The 12,056-nt window shown below is 48.0% G+C and overlaps 1 protein-coding gene across 1 annotated transcript in view; it reads left to right on the top strand.

Annotated features, from left to right (window-relative positions):
- Positions 1 to 3,837: 3,837 nt before the first annotated feature.
- The window catches only part of RALGAPA2 (Ral GTPase activating protein catalytic subunit alpha 2), a 93,664-nt gene continuing 85,445 nt past the window's right edge, over positions 3,838 to 12,056 (top strand). The window contains exons 1-3 of the mRNA XM_062490735.1: positions 3,838 to 4,002; positions 8,109 to 8,219; positions 8,664 to 8,713. Coding sequence (XP_062346719.1) covers positions 3,897 to 4,002; positions 8,109 to 8,219; positions 8,664 to 8,713 — 267 coding nt within the window. The 5' untranslated portion in view covers positions 3,838 to 3,896. The remainder of the gene's footprint in view (positions 4,003 to 8,108; positions 8,220 to 8,663; positions 8,714 to 12,056) is intronic.

The raw sequence follows: 12,056 nt of genomic DNA, 5'->3' as shown, positions 1-12,056 counted from the left end.
TCAAATGGATGAGGCACCTTTGCTTCCATAAACTCAGTGAAACTCCAAACCTTTGCAGAAGCTGATCCATGGAAAGCAGAGCGCAGGACCCAGACTTGGAGGAAAGCAGGCACTTAGCAAAGATTTCGGCACTTAACTGTGTGGCTTGAGCTTGAAGCAGAGCTTTGCAGGGGCAGGGGTCCATGCCTTCATGCCCGACAGGAGCACTGCTAGGAAAATAACCCCTCAAAGCCAGAGGCCACTGGAAAAGTATTTTCCACATGCTTAGTCATAGCAGGGCAGAGAGGACAGAGCCTCGTTTCCCTGTGCAGCAGGCTGGCACAGCACCAGGGCTCTGCCAAGCCCCTGCACCCGAGCCAGGAAGCATCTAGGGAGCCAATTCCAATGCAGGAATGAGCAGCTCAGGCACCTTAATGGATATGTTGGACCTGGGATATGCAAGAGGACACAAAACCAACTTTCTACACGCAGTTTGAAGCATTTGGTTCAAAGGACAGAAAGTCAGTGCCTGCATTCAGTGCTAAGAAAGCCATTACCTCACCTGTAGGCCGTTCAGGAGGCAAATCTCCCGTATTTACTTTTCCCCTACTTTTTTTTTTTTTTTCCTGGGCTCAATATAAAGTGCCATATTGACACAAGCGAGCGGAGAAGTTCCGTAATTTAATCTCAGCCATTAAAATTTCAGGCTCCTTGGGAAAAGCAACCCTGCCTGTTCGTCGGGTCCAGTGAAATTCAGGTGGCAGCCGGTGTCACGTTTCCACAAACTCCACAAGCCCTGCAGCTCCAGGCTGCTTCCAGGATGGGGGCGAAGGGAGGGAGGGCATGAGCAGTTCAGGGAGAGCGTGCTGGCCTGCGTTATTAATAATTCAGGCCATTCTATTTTCTGCTGGGAATGCGCTGCCCCTCACCTGTGCTGCTTAAGGGAATGACTGGAATAGAAACTCCTGTGGGAGCAGCCCCGAGGGCAACGCCAGCAGCCTGGCACTGGCAGGGCACTGCTGAGACAGCCTTTGCAAGGTCAGCCCTTCTCTTTGGCCAGTGAGCCTTGGCTGGGCAGGGACACCCCAGAATTCTCCCCCACACTGATGGATGCTGGTCTTCCCCCCCGTGGGCACAGCCAGGCTCCTGCAAAGGGAGGGATTTTTTTCCCAAGGAATTGCGAGCCCCTGGCCCGCACCGGTATTGTCACCTCCCTCGGGACACCACACTGTGCTGGGGCCTGGAACAACTTGGTTCTGCCACAAGTGATTACTGCTCAGCTGCTGAAGTGACTGCTGTATATAGATTTTACCTCAGATCCTCCAAGCTGCATGGCCAAATCTCTTTCAGGAAATTATTCTGCCTTAAGCATGGGCTTTCAGAAATGCATCATCTGAATTTTCTGGGAAATTGCAATGTTATATTGTTAGAAAACACAACTCATGGGACTTCACAAGTGGCTTTCCTGCACAGGCTGAAGTCACTGCTGCAGGTTTACTGGCATTCCCTGCCTTGTGCTGTCCTATGCCAGCTCCTAAGTGGATAATTTGAAAAGTTGTACTTGATGATATTTGAACTCAAAGGGACAGCCAGGACTGCTCTAGAGCATTGTGATTCCAGGCAGGCATCTCTGTTCCCTGGAGCTTTCCACAGCCAGAATCTCCAGCACACCTCAAACCACTGAGTGCCTAAAGCCATGCAGTTGGGTGCTAAACACATCAAAAGTTATCAGACATCAGAGCAGCTTCATCACCAAGATTCCTGAATCTGCAATTGCTCCATTTTTAACAAGGCAGGACACAACAAGCCACGGAACAATCAGAAACCACCAGAAGAGACAAGCTGGAAGCTACTAGCTTTGTAAATAACTTAAAATAAAAAGGAAAGAAAAAAAAAAATAAAACCAAGAGCAAGCCAAGACTTCAGCCACGTCATTACTCAGCCAGCTGCAGAAACTGATTTGTGGTGATGGAAGGGGAGAGCCAAAACATCCCAATTCACTCTCCTCAGGAAACTGGTGATGCTGAAATGACACCACGTGAAACAAAAACTTGAGACAACTGCTGCAGAACAATAACTTCGCCAGAAAGAGATGGTCATGGTGTGATGGGAATGGGGTGCCACAGGAATCACCTGTGATGGGAATGGGGTGCCACAGGAATCACCTGTGATGGGAATGGGAGGCCACAGGAATCACCTGTGATGGGAATGGGAGGCCACAGGAATCACCTGTGATGGGAATGGGGTACAACAGGAATTATCTGTTGTGGGAAGGGTGTGCAATAGGAATTCTCATAGCCTGAGCCAAGCTCCAAGGTGAGGAATGATGTGACAGCAGTAGATTTTCTGTGCCTCACTCCAAGCACTCAGCCTTTCTGTGTGAGAGAAGGGATTAGTCAGTTTTTAAGTTTTCAATGCTGTGATGACTCCAACCAGTGACTTTTCTCTTCTTGCTGCAGGGTTTGGTGGCACAGCCAGCCCTGGCTCTGCCCCTTCCAAAATCCATCTGTGCTGCAGAGGGGGACAGCTGTGCCACACTCACCAGCAGGGCACGCAGGAGCACTGCCTGCAGCCCCCTCCTCCAGCCTTCTTCATTATTGATGTGTTTATTTGTCCACTGCCACTTCCAGCCAGAGGCTTTCCCTGCTCCCGTGTGCACGGGGCCATCCCAGGGCTGGAGGAGCTGGGACTGCCCTGTCCCTGTCCCCAGTGGGACATGTTTAAGGCTTGTTGTCCTAGTGCTCCAGTGACCTCAGGCCTCGGCAGCAGAAACAATCCCTGAGAGAGCTCAGAGGAAGAGAGATGTGGCAGGGCTATGTTTTCTGCTTCTAACAATAGTAATTCTCGTGACATTTTATTTTCTAAGCTGATTCATGGCTGAAAAAATAATTGTGGTCTGATGTGTAAATTGATTTTAAGTACTTGTGTTAAAAACTAAGAAGTACACACACAAGTCATTTCCCTGCAACCACTTGTTTTATTTTTGAGGGCCACAGCCTGCCATGAAACTCCCTAGAGTTTACTTTTCCACCCAGGAGTTTTACTGAGAGCATCTGAAATTGATGCAGTTTCAACCTGCAGTTGAAACCCTGCCGGTTTCTGGGATGGATTGTGCTTTTCTTGTGCAACTACAAGCCTGCTCCTTTGCTTTCCTTGTGCCTAAGGGCAGCACATTATTATTTAGATACTCATGTATTTATATACCTATGTATTTATATCCTTATGGTGCGATTATTCAAGACCTGAATGTTTTCCCATGGAAATCCGCACTGAATATCAGGGAGAATTCTTTCCCTAGGAGGATGGGGAAGCCGTGGCATAGGGAAGCTGTAGATGCTCCATCCCCGGCAGTGTCCGAGGCCAGGCAGGACAGAGCTCGGAGTAACCTGGGATGGTGGAAAGTGTCGCTGCCCCGGCAGGGGTGGCACTGGAAGGACTTTACAGTCCTTCCCGCCCGAACCTGTGATCCAGTGATTCCATGACAAACCAAGAGCGTACCCAGGATCCAGCTGTCTACAGCGCCTCCATTCCAGCTGCCCTGTCCCGAGGTGGGATCCCGGGCGTTTTGGGGTGTCCCGGGGTGGGATCCCGGGGGTTTTGGGGTGTCCTGGGTGGGAACCCTGGGGGTTTGGGATGTCCCGGGGTGGGATCCCGGGGATTTTGGGGTGTCCTGGGTGGGATCCCAGGGTGGGACCCCGGGGGGTTCGGGCTGTCCTGGGGTGGGGGATCCCGGGGGTTTTGGGGTGTCCCGGGGTGGGATCCCGGGGGGTTCGGGCTGTCCCGCGCTCCCGGTGCCCGCCCCGATGACGTCAGGGCCGTCCTTGGTGACGTCAGGAGAGGGGCGGGAGCGCGCGCGGAGCGGGGAGCCGGGGCGCGCTCCCGGGCGGCGGCGCCGCGCCTCCATCCCCGCAGCCGGCATGTTCTCCAGGAAGAGCCACGCCGACGTCAGGAAATCCACGCAGAAGGCGCTGGACCCCAAGCGGGATGTGCTGACCCGGCTGAAGCACCTCCGCACGCTGCTGGGTGAGCGGGGCCGGGCGGGGGCAGGGAACCGGCCCCGGGGCCCTCGGCCCGGGCGCGGCGGAGCGCGGGGCCAGCCCGGGGCGCTCCGGTTCTCGGGGGGCCGCCTGCGGTGTCCCACCGTGCTGGGACGGGGTTGGAGGTGTCCAGGCGGAGGTTCCCGGGCTCGGGGACCGTGGGAAGCGGCCCGTGATGTTCAGCCGCGCTCCCGCGGGATGCGTGCGGCTCTCGGGGATGGAAATCCGCCGGGAGCGGGCTCTCCTCAGGGCAGGTTTCAGGATCCCCGGTGCTTGCCGTGTCCGCTCTCGGCAGCACCGGGAGCGGCTTCTGGAGCGGCTCCCTCGATTCCCTTTGCTCCTCGGTCGGGAAAAGCCTCCACACGTGGGAAGAGCCTTCCCGGCATGTAAAGCTTCCCGGCAGAGAGGCTCAAAAGTAGTTGGATTTCTGTTTTGTTTTTGTATTTTTTTTTTTAACCTTTCTCCCCAGGTGCGTGTGCCCTGGGCAGGGGTAGGAACGTGTGTGTGTTATCCCAGCTGCTTCCCTCGGGCCACGGTGCCGCACGTTCCCCGGATAGCTGCTCCTGCTCTCCCGTTTCCTCGGGAGATGCCCGCTCCTCTTCCTTTGTTAGTTTAGATCACGGCAATTGAATTGTAAACAAAATGTCAGTTTCTGTCCCGTGATCCCCCCGGTGCGGGAGGATACGGATCGCAGGGAAGATGATCATCGGGGATGGATGAGCAAAAGGAATGTGTGCTTCCATAAATAAGGACTCCTGCGAGCTTTGGATTGCTTCAGGTCCAGTGCCCGAGGTGGAAGGAAAGCTTCCATTTAAGTTGGTGTTGGTTATGACATCTCTCGAGTCTCCGGTGGACCTGAGGATCCTGCTCTGTGGGATGCTCTGTCCCCAAGGCAGGATGAGACCCTGCTCAGGACAGCAGCGGGATTCAAAAGTGGGTGTTCAGCTGTGTTTGAGAAATGACCAGGACGTTTCCCTTACTTCTCCATTGCTATGGAGATGTACTCGTGGCCAGAACTTCTGCTAACTCAGTGAAGCTCTAAACACAGTTTGTAGAAGCGCCTGTAGTGTGGCCTTTTTTTTTTTTTTTTTTTTTTTTAAAGGTAGACTTAAGAGGTAATGGCCTGACAAAGAGCGGTGGGGTTGTGCAAATTTGCCTCTTCCCCCCTGCCTGGCCACTAAACGAAGTCTCTGCTCTTCCCCAGAGCGGTTTCTGTGTGACTTTTGTAGCACAGAAATGGATCGCTGCGCTTTAAGGATTTTATTTTTTTTTTCTGTGGGCCTTCTTGGGTAGAAATACTATTTTTTTTTTTGATACTGAAACATCTTTTTCAATGGTGTTTTCTCCTCGGGCACATCTGGAGCACTCAGGAGTCAGGATGGCTGCTGCTAACACATGTGGGACGCTGCTTTGTCCAGCGCTTTCAGTCTTTTCTCTATCGAGCACTGGGGAAATGCATGGGAGACACACAGAATTAAGAGTAAATGTGAAATATTCGAGGTTACCAAATGCAATGTCTTTAAAACGTCCCAGTTAGGAAAGCTTTTTGTGGAGGTGCCTTGACCAGAGGGGGAGTGGTGGGATTTTGGTTCCATACAGCTGCAGGAGCAGCGCTGGCTGGGTGGAAACTTCCATGTACAGCCAGCCAGGAGGGGATGGATGTGCGCAGGCTTCCTGCTGAATTCAGGGCTGGGGCTGTGAAGTTTGAGGTGTTGCCATCATTCCTTTGGAAGCTGTTCCTTTGGAGGGGGGTTTTGGTAACGGGCTGTTTCAGGCTGACATACTTTTTTGGGAGATAAGTAAGAATTGTACATTATTTCTGGGGTGAGGCTGGTCGTAAGAGTTTATCATTAACCAGGGTGTGGCTGCGAGAGTCTCTTCGTCTCCTTTAATTTTTCAAGTACTTGAGGATTAAGGGAGCTTTGAGGAAGTAGCTTCAAGTGACTTTGTAAATTCATGGAGTTAAGGGGTGATTTATAACAGGTGACTGTGATAACAGGAAAATAAAAGGCAAGCCTGTGTGTTAAGGACAGGCTTAGTGTCCCTTCTGGTGGTGTTTTTTTTTTTTTTTTGGTTGGTTTTTAATCTTTATTTTTTGTTTTGTCTGGGTTTTTTTAATATGAGGAAGAGCAATGAGAGTTTGCCAATAGGCTCGGGCTCTCACTAAGTGGTACCAGAGTGTTACCCTGAATTTTAAATTTAGTAGTAAGGCGAGTTGGTGTGGCTGACAGTTCCCCAGCGAGCCTGCACGTCCTGTTTATAGAGAAGAAATAGGGTGTGACCCTGGTGAGTGTCTCACTGTTTCCTGAGCATGGCTGCAGTCAGGTGTTAGCTGCAATTGTGAGCTTGTCCCGAGTGGGAATGGGGGAATGGCTCAGGTTTGGGATGGTGCTGGGTGCCTGCCTGCAGCTGCGGTAACCTGGGAGTAAATATGGAAAAAAACCAAACCAAAACCAACAAAAAAAATTCCTGCAGTTCAGCCCCCAAGATGCTGAACTCAAATGCTGCCTCATTTCCTCATGTGCTTCTGGATACCCCCTGCAGCCGGTGCATTCCCCCAGAGTCAGGCTTTTATCTTGTTGCCTCAAGTGATAAATGGCGCAGGAAACTTCCCCCGATGTTTTTTTTTTTTTTTTCCCCCTCCCATGTGAGAAAGAAGCGGGAGTGAACCGAGTCGTGCCACAGGTGAAAGGCATCTGTGAGAAAGGGCTGTGGCTGTAGGGATGCAGCTCACATCACACCCACCCCTGAGTCACCACCGAGATGCCACATTTAGGGAAAAGGAGAATTTGCTCTCTTGGTGAGGCAGTTCCTTTCTCCTCCCTTCGCGATTTAGAGGGAAAGTTCCCTTTTTGTTTAGATTTTAATGACCTCATTCCCTCATATGAAATCGCTGTAAATGAGAGCCTTGTTTTCCCCCGGAGTTGTGTTTAACAGGGCGCATTCATGGAGAGGAATAATTGCACTTAGCCTGCAAATTCAGGACCAGCAGTTTGCAGGAAACGAATACCACGTTAAAGAGTTTCCCTCCTCTAATTGTTTCCATAGCACAAGCAGCCAAGCAGAGCCTTACTGCTGCAAAGGTATTATTTTAAATAAAAATCAAGCTGTCCGGGGCTGAAGTTATTCTTTCTTCCATAGTGGTCGGGGCAAGTTGTTGAGCCTTCTTGCTGGAATCACCTTTATTTTGGGTAACAAATGGGTTTCTTGCAAGGTGAGGCTTCCAGGAGGAGATGTGGTGATAATTTGTTCACCCTCTTCTGGGGGAAATCACCTGATTTTCCTTGGCCAAATCAATTGCAGTAAAGACCAAGGGGAGGAAATTGACAGTGTGTTTGGCAAGTGCCAGGCTCAGAAAACATTGGACTTTTTTCTTTGCAGAAAATAAACTTATTTCAGAGCCAAGTTAGCACTTAGCAAAGTTCAGGTTGCCATTATTGTAAGAAATTAATTGGGAATGTGCTGTTTTCTGGTTTGATCTGCTTGCCAGATGAATGCAGGGACTGAATTTGCTTCCAAAAATGTTTGCTGGTGTTTTTCTCCAGCAGCACCTGCTTGTTTTGGTGGTACAGAGGCCATTTGGGTTTGGTTACAGAGCTAAGACTCATCCCATCTTGTTTATTTATTTATTTGTTTGTTTAAAATGGATTCTTATTTATTTATTTATTATTTTATATTTCTTTTTAATTTCTTTTTAATTGATTTTTAAGTTTTCTTTTTCTTTTATTTTTATTTAATTTTTCTTTTTATTTATTTTATTTTTATTTATTTTATTTAAATTTTATTTACTTATTTTATTTAACTTTTATTTATTTTAAAATTTTTATTTATCCTATTTATTTTATTTTATTTAATATTTATTTATTTTATCTTATTTTTATCAACAAACCGAAGCCCCACTGCAGACTCTCCGAAATTCAAAGTGGACCCCCTTGCGAGGATGGACCCACAGTTTAGTACAGGTTACTCAGTGAACTTGCTGAAATAGTTTTGTATTGCACTAATTTCATTCTCTCACGCTAAATTTGTGGAATGCCTGAAATTCTTGTCTTTCTGCCCTTGTGTAATTGCTCTGTTTGCTCCTCTTTTCAGATATTGTGGATGGAAGTGACCTGAAGCAGTTTTTCGACAACAATTATTCTCAAATTTATTTTATATTCTATGAAAACTTCATAACACTGGAAAACAGCCTGAAACAAAAAGGTAAGTTTTAGAGTTTTTCCAGCAGCTCTTGGTCAGTGCTCCATGGCTGTGCATTCCATCAGAGCCTGTCCAGTGGTCGTGTGGTCCTCAGTTATCTGTATTTACACGAGTGGTTTCCAGCAGTACTGTGTTAGTATTAATCATTGGAATTTTACAGCAGCAAGGGAGGTGAGCATGGGCTCTCTGAGGGGACAGCAGCAGCTGATCCCATTTCTGGGTTCATTCCAGCCCTTGCACAACCATCCTCTCACCTTGCTCCAGGCTCCTGCAGCTCCCTCTCTTCAGCTGAGACACGGCCAGAGCAGGGAGCTCGCGCTTGGGATCTTTGTTTGAGATGAGAAATAAGCTGAGTGGCACCCTGGACCTCAGCTGAGCTACAGCAGCCTCATCCTGCTGCCTTTTGTCGTATGTTTCTGGCAAGCAATGTTGTTTTGTGTCTTGCAGGGAATAAGTCACAAAGGGAGGAGCTGGACTCCATCCTCTTTCTTTTTGAAGTAAGTTTTCTGTACCACAAAAAGCGATTTGTGTTTTAAATCTCGCTGTCGTTCTGTGCTTGCCTAGAGCTTTGCAGTGAGGGGTGAAGCCAGGTGTCAGTCCCCTGAGTTCAGAGATCTTTTCAAAATGGGAATCCAGCAAGAACACCTCTGTCCTGAGGATGTGGGCACGATGCTCTGGAAACAATCCGGGGCTTTCGATGGAATATGGGAGCGCTACTGCAATTCGTAGTTGCGTTGGCTCTGTTAGGCTAAACCTAAACCTTTCAAAGTCTGCTTTCTGCTGTTGCTTTTCTGTTTTGATTAAGCAAGGCTTTGCTCCTGTGTTTCATGGAGGGCCAGCTCAGAGGAGCAGCAGTTTCCCCCCCCCATGTGTGTAGGTGTGAAGTTGTGCTGGGTTTATTTGCACGTGTGGCAGCAGGAGGCTGGGCTCTGCTCCCCTCACATCTGTTACGATTGCAGCCCTGGGTCCTGCAGCTCCAGGGAAATAAAAGGACAGGAGTTGTCAGCTACTGCTCATCACTTTGATCTGAGTGTGTGAAATGCTGATTTGGTTTTTTTTTGTTTTTTGGTTTTTATTTGTTTTTTTTTTTATTATTATTATTTTTCAGTATGACCTCTTTCACTTCCAGAAATATATCCTTCCCTCCTGCCCAGCACTGGCCATCAGAGAACTGGCAGTATCTGGGGAGGAAATGTTACCTAGTTAACTTTTGCATAATCAAATGAGGATTGCTTTAATTTAAATGAGAATAGTCTGTGCTAAGTCATTTCCCAAGGTACCTCTTTGCCTGGAGTTATTTCCTAAATGTTTTTGGATGTGAGAAAATACCACTGGACCAGACGAAAGCCTGGTACAAAGAAATGTTCTTACAGTGCATATTGAAATTCTTAGCATAAGCTCTGCCTGTCTCTAGTCAGAAAGCACTGGCACCTTTAATTGTTTTTATTTTGACTGTTAATTAGGCAAATCATTGAAATCATTGGCCAGATTTCTCTCTTAAGGTTGAACACACGCATAATCTATTGATTTTTCTCTTTTCTTTATTTCCTTCTCTGTTGCTTCAGCTGCTAACTTTTTACTTGAGTATTGCATCACAGAAATGTCATCTTCGTTTGTACTTTGGGATTTTCAAAATTTTTTTTTGGGTAAGAAAAAGCCCCTCAAACTTTCAGTGGGACTCTAGAAATTGAAGCTAAAACACAGGTTAATTGTTCTCAATTCGTCTCACTCCCTCTGAAAGACCCCCAGACCCTCAGAAGGATGTGGCTTCGTGGTTTTGCATTAATGAGTAGTTTGTAGTTGGAATGGTGTTTTACAGTGACAGGAGGAACGATGCTGTTTAGCCTAATGTGCCTGTTGTGGGAAAAACAGCCATGCAAACGATGACATGGAATCCTGGGGTTTTGTGATCTGGAGTTCTCACTTTGCTGTCTCCCTTTTCCTCCTCTCCCTTGCTTTCCCCTCTGGAACCTGAGTTGTGCTTTGTGCTCCTTGTGACACTGGCACAGCTCTGCTCCAGGGCTGTGCCCCAGGCAGTGGCAAAGAGCACGAGCCCATAAATCTGCCAGGACTGTTTGGGGCAGGGGAAGCTCTTCCTCCTCCTCCTCCTCCTGCTGCTGTTCTGTGCCCAGCAGAGAAGGTGTCACCGTGTCACTGAGCAGGGTTCATGACAGCTCAAATAAGGAATGAGCTTTCTGTGTCTGTGCCATTGAATGGGAAATGGCCAGTGCTGGCTCTTGGCTCAGGGAATAACTGGGCACTCCTGGGCCTTGGAAAGGGGTAACCACCCTGTAATATTCCTTGGAAGCAGTGAGAACTTGCTTTCTGAAGGAGAAAAAAAAAATCCCAGCTGTGTCTGTGGGGCTGCTTGGGGAGCTCCCTGGGGGAAAGGAGATGCTTTCAGTGTCTGTGTGGGACCTGCTGATGGAGCTATCCAGCAGTCCATGGAGAGCTGACCCTGGGTGAGAACAGCCCCAGAGCCCCAGCACGGGGCAGGGAGTCAGAAATGCCAAGGGATGAAGCAGGCATGCTCCAAGCCATAGGAAACAAAACTAATTGATTGTTAAGCTTTCCATGCTTAGTAGGATGGCAGCAGGAGCCAGGGGGATGCTGCGTTTTCTGCTAATTAGCTGAGTAGGTAGTTCCTTAGGATTAACAAATCCTGAGTCCCCGTGCTGAGGGTTAACAGCTTAAAAATCAATAAAAATATTTATAAGGGAGTTGCTTTTGCCTTTCCTGGAGGTTTGGTGGGATTGTGCTGCTGTTGTGGAGTGACACCTAGTGTGTGTGTTGGGCAGCAAAGGCTTTTCCCACAAATCCTCTGCAAACCGACTTGGGTTGGTAGCAATTTCTGGAAGTTCTGGTTTTACACATCAGCTGCACGGCTTGGCCACGCAGCAGCAACTTCAAACAATGTGCTACCCAAAGGAGAGCTGTTAGTCAGCAGGGACGAATGGAAAGGGTTAATTAATACTGCAAAATACTCGGATATAACTGTGTAAGGTGCTTTGGCCTTGTCTTTTCCCAGATAGGTATTTGTGAGGTGATGTGGCACCAGTACTGTTGTTTTTCCCCATTTCAGCTAAAAGCCCAAACTTACGTGACAGACAGTTTGTTTCCTGCTCTCTTTACTTGCAGTGCCTTTGCAGAACAGGTTGCTCTTGTTCCTTGTGTCCCTGTTCCCTTCTGGGGGGAGCAGCTCAAAAGCTTGGATTTGAGGGCAGCTCTGAGCCCTGTGTGACACAGACCTGCCCTGCCAGGAGGTGCATTGTATTTATGTATTTATGTCAATTTTCTGCCTCCAATAACAGTATCGTACCATCATCTAGTTGTGAGAGTTTGGGGTGGTTTTCTTTAATAAGAAAGTGTTTGTTTTTTTTTTTTTTTTTTTCTTTCTTGCAGCACCAGGTACTGATTCCTCTGACAGTGTGGTTTTTATCTCTAATGAAGTAAAAGCAGATTGATGGGTTTGAAACGTGTAGATCAATTTCTTCCCATTCTCTATAATTTTTCCTTGTTAGTTAAGTTCAGCCACATCTGTCATGCTGAAGGTGTCATAAAATTCATTCCACTGGTCTAGCCAGTTCACTGGGTGAAATGCTTTACGCTCAGAATTTTTCAGGTGCAGAAAAGCTTCCCCAGGTCTGTGTTTTGTGTGGAGTTTGTGGTTTCTTGAGCCTGGTGCAGATGTGAACGCTGAGTCTCGAGCTCAGTAGAGCAACAAAGGGGCTTTTTGGTTTAATAACAGTAGAAGTGCTTATAGCTCTACTTTTCTACACATAGAAAACTACTTTTGGAACCATTTGCAGTTTGTTCTGCCATAATTCCAGTCACATTGCT

This window comes from Cinclus cinclus, chromosome 3, assembly GCF_963662255.1.
Source record: "Cinclus cinclus chromosome 3, bCinCin1.1, whole genome shotgun sequence".
Classification (NCBI taxonomy): domain Eukaryota; kingdom Metazoa; phylum Chordata; class Aves; order Passeriformes; family Cinclidae; genus Cinclus; species Cinclus cinclus.
Note: the sequence above shows the minus strand (reverse complement) of the source record. Positions and strands in the feature narration are given on the sequence as shown.